The following is a 25,129-nucleotide window of genomic DNA, read 5'->3' on the forward strand; positions in this document are numbered from 1 at the left end:
ACAATGTTCAAAATGTAGAAAGACCCGTGAGCATCAAGATAATTATATGAAGGAATCTCCAACTCAGGAGGCAATGACCAAATGGGTTGACTTGTTTGAGCAGGAACTTCTATGTTGTTCTATCAAGCAACAACATTAGGCATGATTAATAGTACACGCACCAGGTTGGTATCAAATATAAAGTGAGCAATCGATCTAAAACACCCATTTAAAAGTACTAATTAAGAAGCAGAAAAGGTCCTCACAGATTATAGATGCAACCAAAAATCCCACCACTGCTCAAGTCATTTCGAAGCCAAAACAACCAATCCATGCTACAACTAGAGATTCAAGCTGTTCAATTAAGCATAAGAATAGAATCATAAGGTTAAACTCATCCAATTAAGCAATCTTTCTTCTCTTTTGTGAAAGATTCATGACACGTGATCAATTCGAACCCAATTCCATAAATTGAAGAAAAACACCGATTAGCGTTAATTCGCGGCTTACATTTAAAACTAAAACAAAAGAATTTCCCAGAGAAGGGAATCTGGTTTTCTATCTTTTTCGACCTTTTTGACAAAACATGAAAGAAGTTGTGTAGCTTCCAACCCCTATAAAATATCAGTAGAAAGATAGAGTCATAGACGACATTTCTGTCATTTCATTCACAAAGGTTTTCTTGTGACAAAAGAATTCCTTGATAGTGGATATCCTTCAACCTACAAAGCTGCTTTTGATTGTATTGACCCATCAACAATGTATGCAAATGATCTATCATCTGCTCTCACTTTATAATTCTTTTGCATGGTCGGTTTTGGATATCCTACCCTTCCTGACGTCCTGCAATTATAGACAGCCATTCGTCGTAAAGTAAATTCCCTTCGGCTCATCCCAAGGTCCATATAAAGACACCGACTCCTTTCTTGAAGCCACTCCTCTATGGCTCATTGAGATTTGACAATGACTTTTGTAGGCTAATCAAGCCCAACATGCATGCCCTTTCCCTCTTTCGTTCTTTTTCTTTCTTTCTTTCTTTCTTTCTCACAGATTCCTTGCATGTCCCACGCCTTTTTCTTTTCAAAGTATTCCTCCCCCGTGTACAAATAAATGCCACCTATTGATTCTTCATTCTCACTGATCTCCACCATCTCCATCCCATACAAAGCACACCCTCTTGGCTTCTCTATCCTCCCCTGTGCCTCATGGTTCCGGAGTTAGAGGTATGCTTTCAAACCAACACCAACTATATGTATATATAGAGATTTATGTAAAATGTAATTTTCTTTTTCATGCATCACAAGGCATTTTCTTTTCTGTCAAATGCAGAAACCTCGAGTCACTGAGATACAAGTCCGGATGGACTGCAATGGGTGTGTACAGAAGATCAAGAGAGCACTGCATGGCATTAATGGTAAGCAATTGATAACAAGAAAGTGCTTGAATTATTTCGTCTGTAGTCTTCACATCCTAATTTTCGAGTTATATTATTGTGTTCCACAGGTATATATGATCTCTACATTGACGTCCCTCAACAAAAATTGACAATAATAGGGTGGGCAGATCCAGAAAAAATTCTCAAAGCCATTAAGAAAACAAGGAAAATTGCCACCATATGTTCACACACAGAACCCACAGAACCCCCTGCACAGCCACCAGAACAAGCACCTGAAGGGGGTGGTGCACCAGCCCCTGATGCAGCAAACCCTCCTCCAGCAGAAGCTCCACCAACCGAAGCAGCCCCGCCAGCAGAGCCACCGAAAGACCCACCACCACCACCACCACCTGAGAATCCACCACAAGATACTACACCACCACCCATGGCTCCAGACGGTAACACAAGCCAGCCAGCACACAACCCCTCTGGACAAAAAGATGTAGGAGAGGTTCATGTAATACACCTCCATCCACCTGACTATGGCTATAGATATAGTTATGGTCACGGCCATGGTGGGCAATGGCCCAAGTACCATAATGGCCAAGGGTTGCCACCAGAGCCTCCTCAACCCATCTCTGTGACACACAGCTACAACACCTATAAGCCGTCACCTTATGTCACTGAGTACGAGCATGTCCGGTCACCGCCTTATGTCACCGAGTACGAGCATGTCCGGTCACCACCACGACACACATATTACAGTAGGATGGACCGGTATAGTGAGGACCATCACAATGGCAACAATGGCAATGGAAATATCACATCAATGTTTAGTGATGAAAATCCAAATGCCTGTAGGATAATGTAGAAGGCGTTGAGGCCTGTATGAAAGGGGCTCTTTCTTTTGCCTTCCAGAGAGACCTGGAAAGAAAGATAATCGGAACTGTTTGTAAAATATTAGAATATGGTGGAGAAGCAATATTTTCTAATAAGCATGAGATTGTTGAGGAAAGAATGAGATTCTAAGCTTGTGAGTGCAGGAAGTATTATTCCTGGATTCCACCAACTGAGAGGCCTAGCACACACTGCTGGTATTCATTTCTCAAATAAGAGAATCCGATAAAGCTATTGTGTTCTAGAAGTATACGTCTCAGCCTTCCATTTTTGAAAAATAACTCATTTTTTAGTTTATACTATATCCCTCAAAACTTGTGCAATGAAAAGATAGTAATCAAGAAAGAGTAATATTATTTCTAATGACTCGCCAAAAAGAAAGCCCCAAGATGAGTCACAAGCAATCTATATATATATATATATATATATATATATATATATATATGTGTGTGTGTGTGTGTGTGATGTTTGCTTTATTTTATTCACATATAATCATCTCTGCTTATGTCCAATCTCCTCTACTTAAACATATTAGTAACTGTAAGCAATATGGCATTTAAATCACACGAAAGAGTTCATCTTAAAACCTACAAGGTATGTAAAAAAAAATATCACAGGAGCCTAAAATTCCAAATTTCCATCTATTTCGAATAGACACTGCCAAAATTCAGCCCTAATATGGGACAAATTCGTACATTTCCTGTTATACGAAAATTACAAGTACCATCAGAAATCTACTTGAACATTCCCATAACTCCCACACCAAGACAAACATTAGACCAAAGGGCTATAGCTCATTTATCACCTTATTTGGTTTTTATTACATGCACATTATACATTCAGTGGTGTGAATCATCTAGATCATCATGCTATAAGCATGCAACCAATTTACCAGAGCAAAGCCATACAGGTTGCTAGCTTCCTTTCAATCATTATAAATTGAAACGCAAATGAACATCCACAGGCTCGCTAAATTGTAAGAATATCCAGAATCATGAATTAGTATGGAAACCCCCGCATATGAATATTCAATGAACGTTATTGTCCATGTCAAAATGAAAAAACAGTTTATAGACTTGTGTGTCCAACAAGTTTGTAATGCAAATACCAATTAGAAAAAAGTAGCATTGCTCCAACTCAAATAAAATAAACTCCATTCCTACATTGGATCAATACTGGTACAGATTCTAGAATCAGACAAGGTCAGTGTTTCAATTAAAAGTTAATTGATAGCACTAGTGGAGACAACATTGCAGTTAAATAATATAGCACAGAAAAATTAGTTGAAACAAATCGCCCAGGCTAGAGTTAATGCATTGTCCTCTTGTAGTAGAATATTGTGCAGTGTCAGAATCCAACACAAGTCTAATGCAGATTGTTAACCCATTAAGAGGTGCTCATACTGCATTTCAAATCTAATTGGCTTCAGAGGATGCACTTGATACATTTTTAAAAAAAAAAATGACAGCAGCAGAATAAAGGTAAAAGCAGACAAGCACATGTTCTCCTACAAAATTGCTGCGCCTTTTAAAACTTATAACAAATATATGTTTACAAAACTGTGCCTCAGTAAAAATTACAGGCAGATCCTATCAACTTGCTCCAACCTAGGAAAATAAGCTCATAAGCTCAGTCTGTCTTACTGTCTCACTTCACCATCAATAATCAACAGAAGACATTCATCTCCAAAGTAACAAAGAATAAAAAGAAAAACATTGGATTGACCCGTCTGAACAAACCCCAAATTCCTTCCCATGAGCAAGGAGGAAACTAGATGGAAACAAATTCAAGGCGATAAGACAGGGCAAGACAGCCTGAGTGTAGAAAGGTCAAAGCCACAGTTAATTCTTGCACCATCAGAAAACAACCTGGTGAAAATTGACGTACATCCTGCACCATGTTAAGCCTCTCAGTCTTGATTCTTTTGAAGCTGCTAGAAAGCACAAGCCATGCAACAGAATGAAATAGATTCTCATCCATAGGTTTCAGTCTTACTAACACGAGAACATAAGATATTTACTCTGAACATATTCATAGAAACCTTAAGGTCAAAATACAAATACCTGACCAGGCCTTAACCAAACAGCTGTCAACCAAACTTCAAAGTATAAATGGAGATTCACATAATTATCTCATGCAACCATGTTAACCTACTAACTATATAAACGTCTAGAACAAGTCATACATAAAGCAAAAGCAAACTGTTCTTACAAAATTGTTTACCGCTTTTGGTAAAATGCACCTAGTTATTGTCATCACTGCTTAATTCAGATTCCTCATCTTCTTCTCCATAAAGAATTTCATCGACATCCTCATCCTCATCCTCATCCCCATCCTCATCCTCATCCTCACTTTCAATGGTTTTATTATCATGCACCAAAATTTGACTTTTGTTCTGCGAAGCCTTGTCAATCTGTAAGAAGAACATGAACAGTGAAGAATACTAACGACTTCATAAAAGATGAGGAGCTTAGCAAGAGGATGTGAAGTTAAAAACCTGTGCCATCACAAGTTGCAAACGACCCGATAATTGTAATAAAGGGTGGATGGCAGCACCTCTGGATTTGGTAATCTGGAAGAAGAAAAACACGATTTAAGCATAATAAATGGCAAACAGTGGATAATTGGATAAACAGAGCATGGTCACCTATAAACTAATGAACTCGCATTCATGTATTCATTCCCATTCAGTGAGGGTCAAAGAAATATCCCATTTGCCATTTACATCAAATATAATTTTTTTGGGGGGGAAGGAAACCTTTTGACACCTTATAGTCCTCCTCTTCTGTAAATGTTTCAATCAAATTCAACTTTTGCACCAAGACTGTAGATGAAGTTCTACCTATCTAATTATATAACAAAGTGTCTAAAATTTAAGCACAAGCAAAAGGTTGCTATTACAGGTAACATGACAGATCCAAGTTTTCATATTTATAAAGTTAAATAATAATCTAGCACAATTAAAAAAAATTACAACATTTCACCTTGGATAAGGAGTTAAGCATCTGGGTTGTTGGTTCCTGAGAGATAACATGATGACCGTGATTCAAAAATATATGATATATCCATGGAAGAACATACTTTCCACAGCATGTCCTGTTGAAGACAACCAAAAATTTCCAGTCACTTTTAGTATACACCTTCGATAGAGTTTGCTATTGCAAGTTCTTTATCATAAATAGATGATTTTTTTATGAATAAATAAATAATGTCGAAGCACTTTATCATAAATATATGATAGCAAAATAAACTTCACTTCAGCAATTGTCAGCATAAAACCAAATTAAAATTCATACACCATATATGTACAGAAAAATAAAAAATAAAAATAAAAAACTGGTATTTAATGCTAAATTAAAAGATAAAGAACAAACCTTGATTGCCACTTGGCCACCAAGACTCGCAGTAACTTGTATGCATCACTAGGTACCATAGAGAGAACAGATGCCCTTATCTGATAGAGAAAATATATGAAGAGTCAATAACACAGAGTTATGCTTTTTTGTTTAGCGGGTAAGGGGAAGAAAGAAGAGAGACAGAGTAGTGGGCGTGGAGTGTTGGGTTTTTTTATTTTGGGGGTGGGGGGACAAAACAAAAAAAAAAACAATACAAAACAAAACAAAACAAAACAAACAAACAAACCTTCTTTTGTGGCATATCAGCTTCAAGGTCAATACCCTTGAGTGTTGCAGAATTAGCTGTCAACCCTAATGTTAGATCATCTCCACTACTCAGTATCCCTAATGACCTCAGCCGATCCTCCAGGCAAGATGTTTCAGTGTCAACTTCTAGCTCTACCATGTCATCTGCACAGACCAGCAGACATATAGGACTAAGCAGGAGCACCATTAAAAACCATCTGCTGTGCTTACTCTCCTAACAGGAAAAGTTGATAAAGCACAAGCATGTAATGACCACAGGCCAGCAAATTTCTATAAATTAATAATAATTTTGGTGTTTCCTTCTCCAAAAAGCATAGCCAGATTTGGGCCTAGGGCCACTAGCAGAAGTTAATGTTTTAATTATAGCAACTCTACTCTCAACAAATAGAGTGGATTACACTTCAACATAGATGACAATGTCACGTGAAGAAAGTATAATAATATACTCTACATCATAATCTGTGAAGTATTTATAAGATTCTATGTATCCAACTCAAACGAAGACCCCAATAGGCACAAAAAAAGAAGGGAGGGAGGCATTGAAATCCAACGACTCTAGTCATTGAAGAAGATCAATGTTCATAACATTGCAAGGGCAAACCCTCATGCAAACATACATAAATTGACGGTACTTCCTTAAGCTACACAACAGGGCAAACCATATACGACATCAGACCCATATCAACAGTCATAAATAGTAAAACCCAAACCCATTTCCATGCCCATGTTTTTGTCAGAATAAATTATTTCTGTTGAGAAATTAACCTCATTTTCAACATACAGCTTATTCTTTTCTGGTGGATATTCCTCCCCATTTTTCTGCATAAATCCTTTCCTCCACTTTATCTATAAGGCCTTTTGTTATGAAGAGGGATTTTCAAGTAGGCCCAGTTCCTATATTCAACCTCTTAAGTGGAAAAGAAACTGTTCAAATTATTAGAAGAACAAGCAACCCGCACAGAGCTGTAAAAATAATGTTTCTACCCCAATGTAAAAACTGAAATATTACAATTCAAATTGTAAACCATATAAGAGCGCTTGTATAGGGCAAATACAAAATGTTGCAAGATTCCTGAAAGAATATTAGGCATACCTTTCTCCCCAACAGATTCAGCTTGACTCCTGCTATCTCCCAAATCAGCCATTTCATCAGCATCAACACTCATTTCCTTATACATTTTCTGTTTCTCAATAGAATCAAAAACCTTTGGAATTGGAAGTAAGGCATCCTCCGCATTTGCACGATCTAATGCAGTAACTGTTTAATCATCGAAGAGGTTTTTAAGGATCAACACAAGATCAAGGACACAAATAATAAAGAAATTAATATTGAAGCAGACAAATAAAGGGATTATGAGCATCAAACCCAAGCAGACATACTATTATACTCTAGGCTCATTCTCCAACACCAAAAAACAAAGAAAAACAAAATAAAATAAATTCAAGCATACCTTAGCAATTAAAATCAAAACAAGCTATTGATAGTAGATTTCTGCTCAACTTAATGGCTCCACTAAAAGAATTTTCATTTGAAACAATACTTCAGAAAAATTTAGCACGTCATTATGGAAAAATAAACTATAAGGGGGATCATCTAAAAGTGTTTGATGAATATTGTCCAACTGAATACATCAAAGCAAGGAAAAAGCCATGCTCCAGGGACTTACTTTATCCATTATATATCTACACTAAAAAATTGTTCTATACTTTCTTTCAAGAAGCATGAATCCACCATAAAGTATGCATAATCAATATAAAAAAGAGGCTTCAAAACATTCACCAATGAAATATGGCTTTTCATATCATTTGAAAAGCTTCTAGTGCATGATATTCTATCTGTCTCGCTTATTGTGTAGGAATGAAGGGTTTGAATGCATTGCAATCCCATAATACATTCAAAGACAAATTGATCAGTGAGCAAAAGATTTTTCATGGTGAAATCATACCTCCATTTTGTAAATCTAGTCCTTTCTTAGATTTGACACGAGATTGACTCATTGGTAGAAGAACCCCATCATTGGAGATGCTTAACTTTACAACTGTGCCAGAATGCACTAAAATTTTCTGAAATGATGGCTTTACTAGCAATCCATAAGCAACAAAGACCTGCCCAGACATAGGTTCACTAATGCCTTGTAATTTGGCAGCAAATATTGTAGGTAATGCGACCTTGTGACTTATAGAGGGAATGTCCTCAGAAGATAAAGAGACTTTGGTGGGCTTGGCGTTGCGTAACTCCTCAATGTTCTGTCCAAACCAAAGATAACAGACGCCAATTTCCGAAATAGCCAAAACACATAGACCTGAATCGTCAACTTCCCCACTATCAATGCACCTGCTATCAAGAAAGACAGCAGGGTGCTCCATTGAAAGAACACAGCTTGATGACTGCTTTTTGCCGCCACTTATCCTCCATACTGCTACATATCTTTCACCCACAGCAGAGGAGAGGATGTACTTCCCATCTTCAGTAAAAATCATACAGCGAACAGCTCCCTATTAATAGTTAAGAAAATTATATGACCAAGAACAGAAAGTCAAAGAAGATAACTAGACATATTAAAAATCCATTCATGTATAGAGAAAAGAGAGAAAAGGTGTTGATACAAAACGAACGTAGAACTGTATAACACTTACAGGATGCCCAGAAAACTTCTGTATCTTTTTGTGATCAGAACAGTTAAAAATCTTCAACTGTGCAGCGGCAGTAGCTAACATCTTCCCATCTGACATGGAGAAATACATATCCAGGGTGGAAATATCAGCCAAATAATAATTACAACAATCATTTATTTCAACTCTGACTCGTGGAAGGTCTTCTTGCTAACCACTTGCTAAGCTACTTCATTTATGTTTAGTATTATAGAATTATTTTTTCTTTCTTTTTTTCAATTTGGCAAGATGCACTTGACATTATACATGCGATCTCATCTAAAAGTAGTCGAACCACAAGCAATGTGCTCTAGCTTAAACGGTGCCTCCTCTTATAAAAACGGGTGAAGGGAGTACTTGCAAATTCAAGACCCACAACGTGCATGTACAACTTACCAAATTGAAAAGAAAAAAGTATATAAACCATAATCATTTTCTAAATAATGGGAATAAGTGCCCCATGATAGAATAAGACCTGCCCAAATTTTGATGATAAAATCATCCCTGACTATCAATATTGAATGTCAATTTCACTTCAGTCATCTGGAAATTGAGGTCCAATTTCCAATCTAAGTATCTACTTAACACTGCACCACGTCCTGACTGGAAAACCATATTATTCCAAATTGAATCCTTTTGTAAGGTAAGGAACTTATCTAGAAATCCAACACTACTATTAGCACCATGTGTTCATTCACTACTGCTATAAGGCAAGAGTACCACAATAGATGTAGATGAGATTTACCTGACGAAACAGACATGCAGGATATTGCCTTTGTAGAAGCTCTGAACTTCTGCAACAGGTTTCCTGACAAAGAATCAATTTCACATATCATACCATCAGCCCCTGCAGTGTAAATGCATGAACCATGTGTAGAAGACGAAATGGCACCAACACCCCTGCACATGAGAGAGAGGAAGAGAAGTGGTAGGTCATCCATCTATAGATTTCAATATTACAACTGTTAAACTAAAATCATTCATTATCAGTCAGTGCAGTAATTAATTACATATTAAAACTCTAAATTGCATGCCATAATTGATTTTTTTTTTTAAAAAAAAAAAAAATAGTTCCTAGCACATATTAAGATGTTTTCTGGTGCTCCCTGTGAGAATCCTAATCTTTGACAATAAGGCTTTCATAATTCATTATCAACACCATGTTTCTTGCAAACAGTTATGATTGAATTCTTATCTCTTGAGAGGCATCAAACCCCATTAAAAGCACCACAAATATCAAGAGCACAGGATGTCTGCCTTGTTTTTCCAGTTATGTCCATAGTGTGCTGGTGTCAACAACTGAGCCTGCTGAAATCAGCAATAGTTGCAGCTTATGACAGTCTAGGAGTCTGTCTAGGCCTTGATCAACCTGGCTGATCAACTATGTTCCAAAGGCCCAAACTAGGCAAAGAGACTAACAAAGGATGATAAATATGAAGCATTCAAAAAATGGAACAGAGTTTGCTGTGATAACAGGTCACAAAAGTCGAGAGAAGTAAAGTAATTAAGTTAAGAGAGTAGAGAAGAGTAAAAAATGAGAGCTACATCTCTATGTTATACATAGGAAACTTTAAAGACCAGAGAACCAAAAGTTTCAATACTTGGACAGCAACTAAAAAAATTATCTCCAACTAAAATTTAGATAGTAACACCTCTTTTCACAATGGTCTCAATAGAACTAATCATTTAGTGTGATACAATTTAATGATAAGCAAACGTCAACAAAAGTTAAGGAAATAAAAGAAGGTACTCATCAAGCTGAAGCTTTAAATATTTATCCAGATTACAAACAACAATTTCCTAGTGTTTATGCTCTCTAGACATGTATCTATGCCAATCATACAATCCACTGTGAAAGCAATTCAAACTAATATATTGAGCAGCATGGAACCAATCAGGTAAGACACCTGTTTTGCAAGGTAGAGGCTTTCCAAAATGAAATCATGAAGTTAAAATAGTCAAGTTATTGCACCAATTTCTAACTTGTGTGGCCTAATGCAAACAAGCCTTACTAGGGAGAACTAAAAGTAATTCAATTTCATGTCCCCACTTAATTCAACTATTCACGAATCAAAAAAAAAAAAAATTGGGAACCTTTATCGATCCATGATTATGTCTTATGAAGACCATAAGAATGCAACTTTATACGAGAAACTCACCCAGGATGGCAGTCGTTAACCTTCCATTTCAATTGACCAGCAGAGACATCAAGTGCTAAAACATCACCACTACCTGTTCCTAAGACTAACAATGAGGACCCAAGCTTCCTTTTCCTCTTTCTTTCCAAAGATAACCACTTCATGCATTTATAATCAACTGAGAGATGTCCTCTTTCGGGTCTCGTAAGTATATTCGTCTCATCGGTTGTTGTGATGTCTGCAAATTCAGTCTGGATCTGACCCCTCAATGTGTCCCAGATTTTAATTCGGCCATCTCCAGAGCTTATAGCAAAGAAGTCCAAAGAAGGACTAAATGATGTCAACAAATCTCTGATATTTGATGAGCCCATGCTCCTGAAATGTACAGTTAAATTACTTAGTTTACCTTACAATAAGAACTATTAAGGTAGCTTTAAAGCACATAATTCCCAGGCCCTTTCTCCCGTTGTGGTTGCTTAATTGAAAAAAGGACCAAAATAAAAAAGTAAACAGGTTTTGGCCAAATAAATGGAAAGGAAATATAGAAAACTTAGCAACCTTAATCGAACACCAAATTTTTCATTTTCAGTTTAACAAAAACAAAATAAGATTCCACATACGATTCTTTTTTCTTTTCTTGGGGGAGCTGGGATTGAATTTGCACACATGAGAAACAATACTTTCCAAGATCATTGTTAACTGATAACTAACGGCAACTATTCTGGAGAGGCAATGATATGCTTAGTAAATAGGAGCTTTCTATAAATTTTAAACACTCTTAAAACCCATTTATTCTACATGCACTTCATATTGACAAGCTTCCAAACTAAAATAAAACAAAGGGGTGGTTACAAAAATGAATTTTGGAACATGGGTGTTTTCTATAATCGACGCCACATGAGGAAAATCGAAATGGGCGCCTCTAAAAAACAACTGCTATTGAAACAAACAAAAATTCATAATAACATAAACTAAAACAAAATAAAAATTGAACTTTATTGATAGTTACGTGATATTGTGATATTGTAAAGCTCAGCTTACCTGAAAAGGTGAAGTCCACCTATTAGAATAAAAGAGAGACCTGCCTGTAGCGGTGACAGAAGAGAGGAAGAGAGAGTGGCGCTCTGTTTAGGGCGTGTTAATTTTTGGGTTTGGAAGCCGCAAGTGTTAAACTTTGTTCGCTCTTTTCCCGCGAGCCCCTATGAGTCATACGGGCTCGTACCGTTGGGAGTTAGGCGTGGGTTTTTGTTGTTGTGGGCTTGAACTGACGAGCCTTTCCTTGAAGACCTTCACAATAGACAGTAGGGGAAAAAAAATGCAAAATTCGTATTAAAAAAAAAAAAAAAAATTGAATAGGTTTATGCAAAAGTTGACAGAATCTGAACCACGTCAGCGTTAACAAAATGAAAGAGGATCCGGGCCAAATCCAAATTACGAGCACTAACGGTATGGGTCGGATATGAAAATATCACTTGGAAGGAGCATCGAAAGAAAATGATAGACCCGCTTATTCATTTGATGCATTCTCTTTTTTCTATTTACATGGTGATTTATGAGCTTTTTGTTTAGTTTGCCCAGCCCATTGTTATAATTTATAGTTTCTTTGTTATGTACTTTAAAAAAAAAAAAAATGGTCATTGGGACCATTCCATAACACATGGCCACGACATCTCAAGCGGCCTGCTCCAAAGAAGATCAAACTTGAAGAGCTATGGGGTCTGCCGGAATAGAGGTTGATGTTGCCCCAACAAACGAACTAAAGCTCCAAGCATACCGTTAATATCAGAGTTCACCCCAAGACAAGGCAAACTCTCAAACACTTGGAGAGCGACAACTTCTAGAAGTCTTTTAGGCCGAACTGGGGGAATAACTTCTGATGAAAGCCTCTCAGGAAAAATTTGCATCTCCTCCACATCTCACAGGGGAACTCTTAATTCCGATATGGCCGTGTCGCCATCCTCAAAAGATTCCAAAACTTTCGTATGAACGGACTCCGTACAAATGACGGTATCTTCTGCAACCATTGGATCGCCCTCAGGAGCAGCACATTGAGTTGGTCGGGGTTGCATCTCCTCCATTGCAGTCCTAGCAAATTGATCGTCCTCAGAAGCTGCACACAAGGGTGAAGGGGGCTGCATATCTTCCATTGCAGTCTCAGCCGATTGATCATCTTCAAGAGCAGCTCTCAAAGCCAGGAAGGGTTGCACCTCCTCTACAACCATCTCAGCAGGCTCATGATCACCAAAGCTGCCATGTTCCACTAAGACTCTTCGTCCTCAGAAGACGAGATGTTTATGAATGTTGGAGGACGAACCCTTTACCCACGCTAGGCAAACCAGTTTGGCTAGCCGTTGAAGAAGACGATGACGAAAAAACCAAACACACCACGAGTTGACCAGGTCGCTGTATAGCCAGAGGCATCATCCAAACAGCCTCTCCAATACCAGCATCCGCTGGAGGCAAACCAAGATGAAAAGAGGCAGATGGACCTCTTGTAGCAGAAGGCAAAGCCTCTGGTCCGCCACCAGATGAACTCTTCGGTCCCTCAAAAGAAGGCGAAACCTCTGGTCCACCAACAGCAGAAGACGAACCCTTAAATGAACCTCCTAGTTCGCCAGCAAAAGAACTCTTTGATCTATCAACAGAAGGCGGACCCCCTGGTCCACCAACAAGGGCGTTAACAAAACTATTTGCCAAGGCACTGTCACTGGCAGTATTGGGTGAGAGGACATGAATAGCATCTAGAGGACCCCAGAACCTCTACCTAGACATCTCCGTTTGGGGAGCCTTGCAAATGAATGTTCCCCAGGGAAAATATGATCTGCAGCTACACCCTGCTGATCACCCAATGCCACGGACCCAACAAAAGTAGGACTGCTAGACGACTCAACCACTGCCTCACCAATTCCGGCTACAAGGTCCACCTCCTTGCTAGCAGGCCTCCCTCTTTAGCAGCATTCGCATCCTCTTCGGGAATCACAATCATGAAACAAGTTTTTGGCCAATAGAAGCTCGGGCGGCGACTCAGAAGCGTACCATTAGCTAGACAGCCAAGGCGAGTACCAGCAAAGAAAAGGTGAGGAAACCTCTCGGCCCTATGCTTCTGGGCCTCACTCAAGTTTGATAGGTCTCTATTTCCAAGAGACGCTTCCATATGCTCCGCTCAGATCAACCAATCACCATGGGTCCAAAAATTCTGGACCGTAACTTCGTCCTTGGCCCAACAATGGCCCTCTGTAAACGGATCAGTATAGAGTTAGGAAGCACAGGTAAATCCAAAGCCCCATTGGGAATCCTACCCCACTGAGATCTTAGAGGAAAGTCGTGAGGTTCATTCTAAAAAATTCAAATCCCTAAGAGATGAAGAAAAATTTGTCCTTCCAGCTCTTGATTTTGGAAATCCTATACGAAAGCTCGAATACAACCCTACTTTACGGGCGTGAAACTTCCAAATATCGTTTGCCTCGTCATTAATAAAGAGAGCATAGTACAAGTAAAGAAACTCCCTCACCATGATTTGTAGACGTCCCTGATCCTTGTGTAACTCTGGCCAAAGCATGGTCATCCCTATTAGAACTCGCCAGCCGTTTGGGGAAACTTGAAAATGAGCCAAGTTTAGTATGTGCAAAATCTTCCTAATCACCCGGGGAGCCGGTAATCTGAAACCGGCCTCCAAAATTTGGAGCGATAAACAGATCTCGTCCCTATTGTCTGGACCGATAGCACCTTCGTTGGCGGCAGGAACTCGAATTCGGACACCTTCATGGAACTTATATACCTCCTTGCAAACCTCCAAGTCTAAAGATCTGAGTCAAGAACGGATGGCAACTCTGCTGAATTCCATCACAAAACAAGGAGCAGAAAGGAAGAAGAAAGACAAATATGAAGCGAAGGGAGAGCAAGATACTTGATGGCAGTAAAGAAAGAAGAGAAACAACCCTAGTTTTTAAGGCGTCCTCGCAATCAATATTGCAACCCACTTTGCCAAGTGTCCACTAGAAGTTTAAGTGTCTCATGGCATACTTAAAAGCATCTCAAAAGGAACGCCGCTGGATGGAACGTTCTTATCCGCACGCACACTAAAACTTGCCACGTGTCTCCAAAGGGTTCAAGCGACCCTCAAAATAATTTAAACAAGTGTCTTGGAAAAGACGATGGCAAGGAAGACGTACTATTGTCTCATAGTCGCCCAAATACAAGCAAACCTTGGGTTGACACGCATCAACCGCAGGCAACAAAAAATGCGCGCCGTATTTTGTCATTATGGCCACGGTCATGCCCCCCAAAAAGTGTGCCATGCCTCAAAACGTGGCGTTCGTGGATGATTGGAAAAAGGGCGCCAAAGTAAATTAAAGAAATAAGATAGGCGAAAAATTTCGAAAGCCCAATTTTGCCATAGTGAGCCCAAGAAAAGATAGAAATCCATTTATTCCCATTAGGCCACTATAGTGACTTAAGGGAATGGCGGGGTACTGTTGATACAAAATATATCCCAAAGCCCAAACCAAAAGGCCCACTCCAAATAAGAGGCCTATGACTTACTAGGACATCAAGGCATTAAAGCCCAAAGCTTAGGAAATCCAAGCACGATCACTCGATCGTATATGACCCGCACCCCAGCGTACAGTTATGCACCATATCAAGATGGTTGCATGCAGAATCACGTACCTCTATACTCAAGGGAGCACGATCACTCTCCAAACAGCCCAATGAGGGAGTTACATTCCAAATCAGAGAGTAACTAATTAAATCTTTCACAAAAGGAGTCTAAATACATAATATCCTATCTGCTTAACTTTCCCATATGATCTCAAAGGATAATATCGGTTTCAGCCACTCCCACAAATCAAGGGAGTCAAGTGGGAGTCCCACTAGAGTTCACCTACTCACAGAGGAGTCATCTTATGATACAGATACGTACTCATTCTCTTACTCTTATTATTCTCAGTTATTATTGCTCATTATTTCCTTATTTTATTACTCTTGTCATAATTAAACTCTCACTCAGGCATCGGAGGTAGCACAACCGCTACACCCCTTATCTCGCGGTCTGACAGTATTGATCATTTTTCGTTATTAGCAGGCTTTGAAACAAGTTGCTACCAGGGTTGATAACTGTCTCAACATTAACTATTTTATATAAGCTCTTAGGCATCTTACCCTTACAAGCTAGTTTTCAATTGTGAATTTTACTTGAGGTTTGTATTATTTGATATCAGAGTTAGTCACTACATCAAGTATGGGGTTGGGTGTCGCTCATCAAATATGTGATTGAATGGGTTGTGACTTTATGGTCGAGTTACAAAGGGGCAATGTAACGTTCAAGAAATAAAAATAAGGATATTTTATTGATAAATGAAATAAAATAAAGAAACAGGTCATGAAATTCATTAAGGACTGAGTACGGCTTGACCATTAAGTCTCAACTTAATTGAAGTAAAGAATTTTACTTGAAACTTAGAAAAATTTTTAATTAAGTCTCCGTAGCCAATGTCTACGACAACTCACTCTATTGACACTGAGTTGATAGTCGTCAATTCTCTTTTGGTGACTCCACTCACCTATCAGTATTCAATGACTTAATACTATATTCATACATAATATTAAAGCATTTTAATTTAACATCTAGGTCACTCCTCCAAAACTCGATCACAAAACCACAACCCATTCAATCTCATACTCGACAAGCTGCATTCGATTCTATACTCAACATTGTACTTGACTTTGATACCAAATGTAAGACACTTGTAATATAAATGACATAAACTTTAGATAGAATCCACCCTTGAAATTTGAATTGGAATACCGATGGCATAAATACACATTGTTCATATTGCACTTAAGCCACGTGAAACACTTAATATTGTAACAAAATATACTCTTGTCTTCTCATACTAGGATTTTTCTTTTCAGTTATTATTAGAAATGGGTCTTGGGCCTAACTCAACCCAAAAACTAGCTCAAGAGTTAAGGTTTCCTCTTACCCTTATAAATGGTCAATCTCCTTTAATACTCAGGCAATGTGGGACTTCCAACAATTATTGTTAGTAAAAATGATTAAAACGAAGATAGTCCTTGGTTTTTTTTTTGGAGGGGGGATACTAGTTTCACTTGTCTGACAATCATTAGAGAGCTAGACAGTATTTAGACAATGTTTTCAATGAACTTTCCCTTTTCTTTTTTTTTTTTCTTTTTTGAAATCTTGATTGTCTCAGAATTTTGGCTTCTTTTATCTACCTTCTCGCTGTCGCACTTTTTTTTTTTTCTTTTGTCTCTGCTCTAGTACATTTGCCCAGAATTATTAGTCAAGACCAAGAAACCAGACGTTGATTTCTATTTTCCAGCTTGAATTTAAATAGTCACAATTGGAAAGAAAATAATATCAGATATGATGAGGAAAGAAGAAGAAGAGACATGGGCAAGGAGAATCAAGGGGAAAGAAGTAAAAAGTAATAAACTCATCCATTCTATCTTTTACTTTGATGACCAAAAACCCTTCATTTCAATCACATGGCTGCTTTTGAAATTTCCTTTCATATCTACCATCTTATTTGACATGATCACTCCACATCAAGTAAACATTTTACAATGAAATTACACTGCAATACTAACACCATCAAAGTACCTCTGCACCATCACTACCAAAAATTTCCTTACACATGAATGAAGAAATGAAGCTGTACAAATAAGCTGCACATCGAAGCACGCAGGAATGCAAATATAGGGGATGAAGAAACAAATAGTGTAAACATGTGTCTTATTGGAAAAGAATGTGGCCTAAAATTTGAAATGGTAAATGGTAGAAGAATTCAGTTTTTTCCTCATTGTAAGGTGGTGAGGCTGAAGACGGAAGAGTAAGGTTGTAGAATGAAGGAATGGTATCATAAGGCCGCGGCTTTTCCATTTAAATGCATGAGGGAAAAGCAAGCCAAGGAAGAATTTGAATATGAGCTCTCAAGGTCAGGGCAAGGTTCAGGGAACACAGACTCCGCAAAGCCAGAAACATTGGAACATACCCAAGAAGTGGGAGATCCAGAAGTAATTGATAAGGAGACATTGAAGAGACAGATAGAAGTAAAAGGAGATTCTTGTATCCCTGTAAAGCTTCCAGCAATTGTGATGTTTGTGCCAATCACATCCTGCAAGGTGATATGATCCAAAAGAGGGAGAGCATTAGGATCATACTTGTCATCTGGATGGGAGCCGCACTGACCAGTGGCGGCAAATGCAACGTAGACGCTTTCCATTACAACATCTGATATGATGATTCTTTTAATGTAACCACCTCTGCCCTTCCTAGTTCTGAACTCAATGCCGCTCAATGAGTTGTATATGTGGGCCTGCTCAACAAGCACATTAGAAATGCCACCAGACATCTCACTGCCAAAAGCAAGAGAAGAGCCTGAATATGATTTCAGGTGGACCCTTCTGATGTGTACGTTTGTGGTGGGTCTGCCATAAGCAATACCATACTCATCCCAACCACTCTTGAGTGCAATGGCATCATAGCCCATGTCAATGACGCAGTCCTCTATGCACACATTATCAGAAGAATCTGAAAGCGCAACACAATACAAACATGTTTAAGCAAATAGCTTCTTGTGCAATCATATCAAAATATAAATAATAAACCTGAAATGAGAGAAAGAGAGAGAGATTTGTGAATCGACTAAAGGAGGAAGTTGATTTTAATTGCAAAGTATGTCTAATTTGAGATTATGTCGATAGAACAAGTCTATTTCTCATCATATACAAGGGGATTCCTTGGTTCATGCCGAAGAAGCAATGCCACTCGATCATTATCAAATTGACTACAATCACTATGAGCAGGGGCAGAACTACCTTAGTAGTTTGGGGGGGAGGGAGGGGGGTCTTTGGCAACCCCAAAAAATTTTAAAATCTTTATAAAAATATTAATTTTTATATCATGGCTCCTTCAATGATGACTTTTTCAACCATAGATGGCTAGATGATATAGCTTTCTACAATTGTACATGTCTATAGCAAACTAAAACTTGTGTATTCGAAAAAGAAGTTCATTTTATGGATGATTTTATAGACATGTAACTTTTGTATATAGTTATGACTTATGATCTAGTATCTGTTTTTATTTTACATAAACGGGTACACGCACACGCATAGAAAGACTATATGTATTTATGTATTTATTTATTTACATAGGTTTGGAACCCCATGCAAAAAATCAACTATGCTCAAACAAAGTCCCCTCATTTTCCATGGAAAGAACTTCCGCTACCTACACAATGCTTGTTCAAATTTTAGAAGTGTTTTAAAATCCCAAACAGAGCTCATAAAATTCAATTCAAATGTCGAGGAAACATTTATAATGTGTTTCTTTTTTAATTTTTTTAATTTTAATGCAGTCTTCTCCTGATTGTTGTTTACCAAAGGGCTACAAGCCAACCTTGTAGCTTTGTGAGACCCCCTGGACTACACCTCCAACAAGATCCAATTTCTCTCACAAATCATAACAGAAAAACCATATAATTACATGTCTATGATTCTTTTTATATCATGCTTGACAAAAGATCGAGAGTAAACAATCTTTACTACAACTTTGCATGTTTAACACAAGACCCAAGCAACCCAGTAAGGAATTAGAATGAGATAACATCAAGTATCTATTTTGACCAAGAGAAATGCCACATTTTCCCAAATTTTTCTCCAAAATTTGCTCCCCAAATGATGTGTCACAATCCTATGTAATCTATTATTTTGGGATTGTGACACATCATTTGGGGAGCAAATTTTGGAGAAATTTTTTGGGAAGTGTCGCATTACTCTTTGACCACATAAACCCCAAGGGGTTTGCTCAAGAGGTGAGGGCCTTGATTTTGGTGGCATTTCATCAGGTCTAAGGTTTGAATCCCTTTAGGTGTAAACAATTATTTGGGGCCAGCTCATCCGTGTGGAGGGGACGCTTTATCTAGGTCCAAAGTTACCCGACAAGGGTGGATAAATGTAGTGGCCCTATCTTAGAGGGATTCCTCGTTATAAAAAAATAATAATAATAAAAATAAAAAAATAAAATAAAATAAAAAATCTATTTTGACCCCATAAAAATTTTTCCAAGCCCTTTTGCTTGATTAGAATTTAAATAAAAAAACTCTTAAGTAATTGTTTTCTATAATTAACAAAATAGAGATGGCCAAATGGGCAAGACATAGATTTATGAAGAAAAGTACTTGCTGCGAGAGTCGGCAAAATTTATATACTGACCTGGGACTATACCAACGGTGTAAGGAGATTTAGTAGGAGCAGAGACCGAGACATTCTGAACTTGCACATTACTGCATGGAATCCAATATTATAAATCCAATTACCTCCAATTGTTAGCAAATTGATTCAAATTTTAGAAAACAGTCGTATACCAGCCACCAGGGCTTTAAAACAAACCTGCAATAGACTGGATGGATGCAATATGCAGGGGCATTCAAGAAAGTAAGATTTGAAACTACTACATTTTCAGACGATACAAATTCCACAAGATGGGGCCGGCTGTAGTTCAAAGAATGATAACTGTACCAATCCCACCAAACTGAGCCCTGGCCATCGATAGTTCCATTATCACCTAGTGCAGTAAACAAGGATGCTCATATGAGGCACAGCCTACTCATAATATATTTGTGAAAAATGAAAAGTTATTTAGTAAACTGTTATACAACTGCTATATAACTAAATGACGTGACAATGAAAATCAGTTTTTGGATCAACGAGAGCTTATAAAAACGAAAAACTATTGGCTGATTTTCACTATAACGTCATGTTAGTCATATGGCATTTGTATAGCAATCTATTGAATAGCATTTCAATAGCAAAAGAAACTTAAAGTTACATATACCCGTAATCACCACGTCCTGTAACATATATCCATTTATCAAGCTTCGATACCTTCCTCCAGGAAGGTCAATCCCTCTACCATATGAGGGTAAGGGATCAGCAACTTCCCAATGAGATGGGTCCTTAACAAATGAAAGCGTGTGAGAAAATCCAAGGCTAACAAAAATCACTCACGTTGTAAGAAGTATTTCTTGCACCATATCTTCACACCAATGCAAAAGCCAAAAATAAGAGGAAACAAATAAGAAAGTGGAGAAAACGCAAGGAGCATAAATAAGTACCTGAGATCCAAGAATGACGGCACCTTTTTCCAAGAAGAGTGTAAGGTGGCTGGTAAGATTGAAGCTTCCTGTAAGCCACCTTCCCGGAGGAACATAAAGCTGGGCACCACCCTTGTCAGCGAAGGATTTGAGATAGAAAATGGCATTCCGGAAGGCTATGGTATTCAATGTTTTACCATCTCCCACAGCACCAAACTCCAAGATGGATACACTGTGTGGTCTTGGATCCAATGTCAACTTATGATCACACTGTCCATCACTCTCTTCTCCATTAATTTTGACAGCATTGCTCAATGCCAGCAGCAAGAGCAGTGCCACCTGCAAGGCGGGGAAAAAAAATAAAAACGCAAGAAACTGACTTTCTATAAGTAAAAATTTATTAATTGCTAATAAGAAATTAAAGAGAAACACGAATATAAGGGTAACAAACAAAAATGAAAAGTTTGGTCAAAGGATAAACCCCATTAATGAATTTCATAAAACATATAAATCCGTTATAAAAAAAGAGTATCAATGAAATTCCAAAGAGAATTAAACAATTTTCACCAAACCCATAAAGGACACACACACACAAAACACACACGCTGCTAGAATATGCTGCCCCTTGTAGTGTCATAAAAACAAACGAGTGTAATGCGCGTTTCCAAACTGAAAAACACAAGAAATAAACAACTTTGAAAAACTTCATACTTCGAGAAATTCAAGCAATCATGATTGGACTAAAAACCAACTGAATATAGATGTCTAAAAGATCGTGACAAACTGATTATAACATGTATCAAACACCAAGGATCATTTGTTTATATAGAAATACTAGAACAAAACAAAAGGCATTAGTACGCATCGAAAGATTGATAGATTGATTTAAATTGAATTTCCCACTTATAACCATTGATCACAGAAAAAATCTGTAACACCCACCAACAAAAAAGGAAGAGTTGACCAAATACATCGGAAACAAAAATCAAACTCAAACAATCAAGTTCTGTAAGCTCCAGATTCGGCAAAAGAAAACAAACAAAACAAAAGGGAAAATACAACAAACTAAGAAAAAAAGAAACGTACTTACTATCATCTTCATGGGACAAAAGCCTCAGAAGCAGTGACCAAAGAGACAAGAACAGGTGCTGAAGCCCAAAAAACACCAAAAGCAAACAAATCGCAGCAGAGAAACAGCAAAAAGAAGCAGAGGAAGATGAAGAGGAAGAGGAACCACCCACAAAACAGGGGAGCTCTCTGTGTAAGCGTAGATGCTTATTCTAAGCATTAATTATGTAAATGACACCAAAAACTAATGCTTATATATGGCAGGGAAAACAACCGCACCGTAAAAATGAAAAGAATTCCATGCACACAGGCAAAAATCAAGCTCAGCAAAGTGCAAAAAGAATACAATAATACTTATTGGCACTAATTGGTAATTATCATCTATTTTCTATATGATTAATAACGTCTCTCGCCGACAAAATTGTTTGAAACGGCCCTCCATTAAAGAGAGAGAGAGCCACAGAGCTCTACAGAGAGAGAGAGAGAGAGAGAGTTGGAATAGTGCGTGTTTGTTTGCTTACATTTGTTAAGAATCGATTAGTGCAAGGACAAAATGAGAAAACCATTTGATAAAGTGACCTCAAGTTGCATGACACCGTGCTGGCGGCACTCTGCTAGAGCCGTTTGTCCTCCTGTTTAGGTGCTTACCCATTTTGACACGTAGGCAAATTTTGTGGGTGGTATGGGAAAGTTCGTGAACTGCGGGTGACGGAGAATAAAGGGAATAAAAGTAAGTGACGGAGTGCATGGGGCATTGAGACCGCATGTGGGTTGACAGAGAAGAATGGGGAAAGTGGGTTCCACCTCAATCATGCCCAACCTGCCAGCCTGGCGTCAATCACTTGACAGAACATAACCCCAACACAACGCACACACACGCATTGATGTTCTCTGGGCTTGGTCGTAAATTATTGAGTTTTCTTTGCTGAGCTGGACCAATGGCAATCCAAGGTTCGGTTCATCGAATCAAAGAGGTGAAACACCCGTGAAATACACCCCAACTTGCAGTAGAAAAACTGCTCGTCTTCTGCATCAGTAGACTGCATTTATACGAGAAAATGACAGTAAAAATTACATCATTTAATAAATTATTATACGATTAAAATGACGTGACATTAAAAATTAATCTTTATTGTCGGGATTTATGATACAAGAAGGAAAATGCGTAATATATAGGGTTAATTATCATTGTACATTATTTTCATTAATGAAGTATGTGACAGAAGAATGGTCATGATCATTTGCTTCTTCTTTCTACTGCCCCACTAGACACCTTAATATGAAGCAGAAGCACCTTTTAAAAGTTTTCAGTCTTACGAAATTTTTATGAATTATTAGCTTCTATAGCTTTTTCATATATATATATATGAGTCTGAGTTTTATATAACCAAACCCCAAAAGGCTGAGAAAACTTTAATTGTTGATGTCGCATGGAGAAAAGTGGTAGTACATGTCAATGTCGGGCAGTGTGAAGTACTGTGAATGGGGTCAGCAGCTGCAGCTAAGCAACCCCCAAAAAAACCCATCTTAATAATTCGAAGGTTCCTGAGGATTTGAATGCAGAAACAATGGCAAAAGCTAAAGCCTACGTGTTACGGACGGAAACAATGAAAATATATGTGTTTGATGTTTCCTTATAGTTTATGCCAAGGATTATGCAGGCTTACATCAAGTATACGGACATGTGTTTTAGTTAATTAAGGAAGTGCTTAATCTTTTGGACGGGCTAGTTCATATGGAAGAAGCTCTGTATTTGCCGAACGTTGTACTTAAATTCTTCGTCGTTAAGATTAATGCTAGACTGAATTCAAAAAACAGTTGTATATAAATCACGCATGCATTGTTCTTCTCAACGTTTAAAACCATTAGTGTGAGGCATACAAAAAAAAAAAGGAGAAATGCTACACATAGTCTTACGAGCATATTTTCAAAATTGTAGTAAAAAATTTTATTAAATTTTGAATGAATCACTATTAAATCTAATATGAATTTAATGATAATTTTCACTGTCACGTTAAAAAGTTCACTTGAGACTGTGAGAGTGAAAGCGTGTAGCATTTCTCTATGTTAAAAATAAATAAAAAATGTAACTTTACTGAAGACTTCTGAACTTTCACTCGATTTGACAAATTCTCCATAAACTTCAAAATCTTTCAATTTAATCTCATGAACTTTCAATTGCTCTCAATTTGAACCCCTCCGTCAAATTTAGCCATTAGAAATACTAAAAAAGACTAAAATATCCTTAATTTTCATTTTTTTTAAAATGAAAAAAACGTTTTGGAATTAAGGGTAAAGTTGAAATTTTATAAAAAAAGTCAGGGGTATAAACGTTATTTAACGTTTAAAATCTGACGAAATTGTCCAAATTGATTGCAATTGAAAGTTTAGGAATTAAATTGAGAGATTTTGAAGTTTGAGAGGTTTGTTAAATTTGGTGAAAGTTCAGAGATTTAAAAAAAAAAAAAAAAAAAGACCAATATTCTCGAGAAAAGACTAACATAAACACATCATTCCTGCAGAATGAAAATTGAGTGGCAGAAAGCTCTGCTATCAGGTGTGCGTACCACCTACCTGGACAATATTGAATGAACAAACATGTGCAGGCTAAGGGTGAAGCACATGACCAAGCAAATGCCCTATAATTGCACATTTCTGTGTTATCGTTTTCCTTAGCCAAGACCCCACGAACCAAACGTCTTCTGCAGAAGTAGAAGGCCTACATGACCAACATGTGGCTAGCTATCTTTTGTTTCCTTCGACAATCATAATACAAGGAACTGGAAAAAGCAGTTTCCGGTGAAGATTTGACATTGAAAGGGAAAGCGTGTTCACCTTCAGCCAAATAATTAGATTTGGCACCATTATATTAATTATCACAAACTACTATTCCATTTCCAATCTACTTTAATAAAACGCGGCTTAGGTTAAAAGCTACCGAATTTTGCCAATCCCAGCGCATTAATTCACCCGCTTGAACTTGTAATACTTTGGTCTTATATTAAAAAATTGAGAAATTCAGTCCTACGTTGCTTATTTATTTATTAGGTAAAACTAGACTTTCTCAATGATTATAAAAAAGTTTCAAATTAACTAGTTATTTTAACGTGATAGCTCAAATATAAGTAGCGCTTTCTTTGTATCCAATTTCCATTCGATCACCCATAATTGGATTTTCCTTCAACCGATCGAATTACTTTCAAGCTTTCATTCTCATTTCTCTGTATATGATGTTAC

The 25,129-nt window shown here is 37.7% G+C and overlaps 3 protein-coding genes across 11 annotated transcripts; 1 reads left to right on the forward strand and 2 right to left on the reverse strand.

Annotated features, from left to right (window-relative positions):
* The first annotated feature begins 710 nt into the window (after positions 1-710).
* LOC132184848 (uncharacterized) lies at positions 711-2,278 on the forward strand. 2 transcript variants are annotated; one of them, XM_059598628.1, is made up of 3 exons: positions 711-1,202; positions 1,309-1,393; positions 1,483-2,278. In XM_059598628.1, the coding sequence occupies exons 1-3, from the start codon at positions 1,185-1,187 to the stop codon at positions 2,223-2,225; spliced, it is 846 nt and encodes a 281-aa protein (XP_059454611.1). In that variant the 5' UTR covers positions 711-1,184; the 3' UTR covers positions 2,226-2,278. The 2 variants fall into 2 exon arrangements, with proteins under 2 accessions (XP_059454611.1, XP_059454619.1); XM_059598636.1 differs by lacking the exon at positions 711-1,202 and having other exon boundaries at positions 1,303-1,393.
* On the reverse strand, positions 2,261-11,989 carry LOC132184798 (uncharacterized). Of its 8 annotated transcripts, none has more exons than XM_059598618.1 (12): positions 11,745-11,989; positions 10,725-11,078; positions 9,311-9,465; positions 8,551-8,639; positions 7,860-8,409; positions 7,007-7,171; positions 5,894-6,057; positions 5,626-5,705; positions 5,236-5,347; positions 4,749-4,823; positions 4,475-4,664; positions 2,261-2,278 (listed from the first exon to the last, which is right to left on the reverse strand). In XM_059598618.1, exons 2-11 carry the CDS (start codon positions 11,072-11,074, stop codon positions 4,494-4,496), a joined length of 1,911 nt encoding a protein of 636 aa, XP_059454601.1. In that variant the 5' UTR covers positions 11,075-11,078; positions 11,745-11,989; the 3' UTR covers positions 2,261-2,278; positions 4,475-4,493. The 8 variants fall into 8 exon arrangements, with proteins under 8 accessions (XP_059454601.1, XP_059454579.1, XP_059454592.1 ...); XM_059598596.1 differs by lacking the exon at positions 2,261-2,278 and adding an exon at positions 3,729-4,181; XM_059598609.1 differs by lacking the exon at positions 2,261-2,278 and adding an exon at positions 3,729-4,184.
* A 5,157-nt stretch (positions 11,990-17,146) lies between these two features.
* LOC132166147 (probable polygalacturonase) lies at positions 17,147-22,370 on the reverse strand. Its single transcript, XM_059576924.1, has 6 exons — positions 21,915-22,370; positions 20,846-21,163; positions 20,566-20,686; positions 20,121-20,295; positions 19,944-20,014; positions 17,147-18,258 (listed from the first exon to the last, which is right to left on the reverse strand). The coding sequence occupies exons 1-6, from the start codon at positions 21,924-21,926 to the stop codon at positions 17,585-17,587; spliced, it is 1,371 nt and encodes a 456-aa protein (XP_059432907.1). The 5' UTR covers positions 21,927-22,370; the 3' UTR covers positions 17,147-17,584.
* Positions 22,371-25,129: the final 2,759 nt, after the last annotated feature.

This window comes from Corylus avellana, chromosome ca1 (genome assembly GCF_901000735.1).
Source record: "Corylus avellana chromosome ca1, CavTom2PMs-1.0".
NCBI lineage: Eukaryota > Viridiplantae > Streptophyta > Magnoliopsida > Fagales > Betulaceae > Corylus > Corylus avellana.

Coding starts and splice junctions, on each gene's coding strand:
- LOC132184848 (XM_059598628.1), top strand. Junction 1,394..1,482: donor AGCACTGCATGGCATTAATG/GTAAGCAATTGA, acceptor TGTGTTCCACAG/GTATATATGATCTCTACATT.
- LOC132184798 (XM_059598618.1), bottom strand. CDS start 11,074: ATGGGCTCATCAAATATCAGAGATTTGTTGACATCATTTAGTCCTTCT. Junction 8,640..9,310: donor CTGCATGTCTGTTTCGTCAG/GTAAATCTCATC, acceptor TCTCCATGTCAG/ATGGGAAGATGTTAGCTACT. Junction 5,706..5,893: donor CTGATATGCCACAAAAGAAG/GTTTGTTTGTTT, acceptor TTTCTCTATCAG/ATAAGGGCATCTGTTCTCTC.
- LOC132166147 (XM_059576924.1), bottom strand. Junction 20,015..20,120: donor ATCCATCCAGTCTATTGCAG/GTTTGTTTTAAA, acceptor GATTCCATGCAG/TAATGTGCAAGTTCAGAATG. Junction 18,259..19,943: donor CACCGTTGGTATAGTCCCAG/GTCAGTATATAA, acceptor TTGCGCTTTCAG/ATTCTTCTGATAATGTGTGC.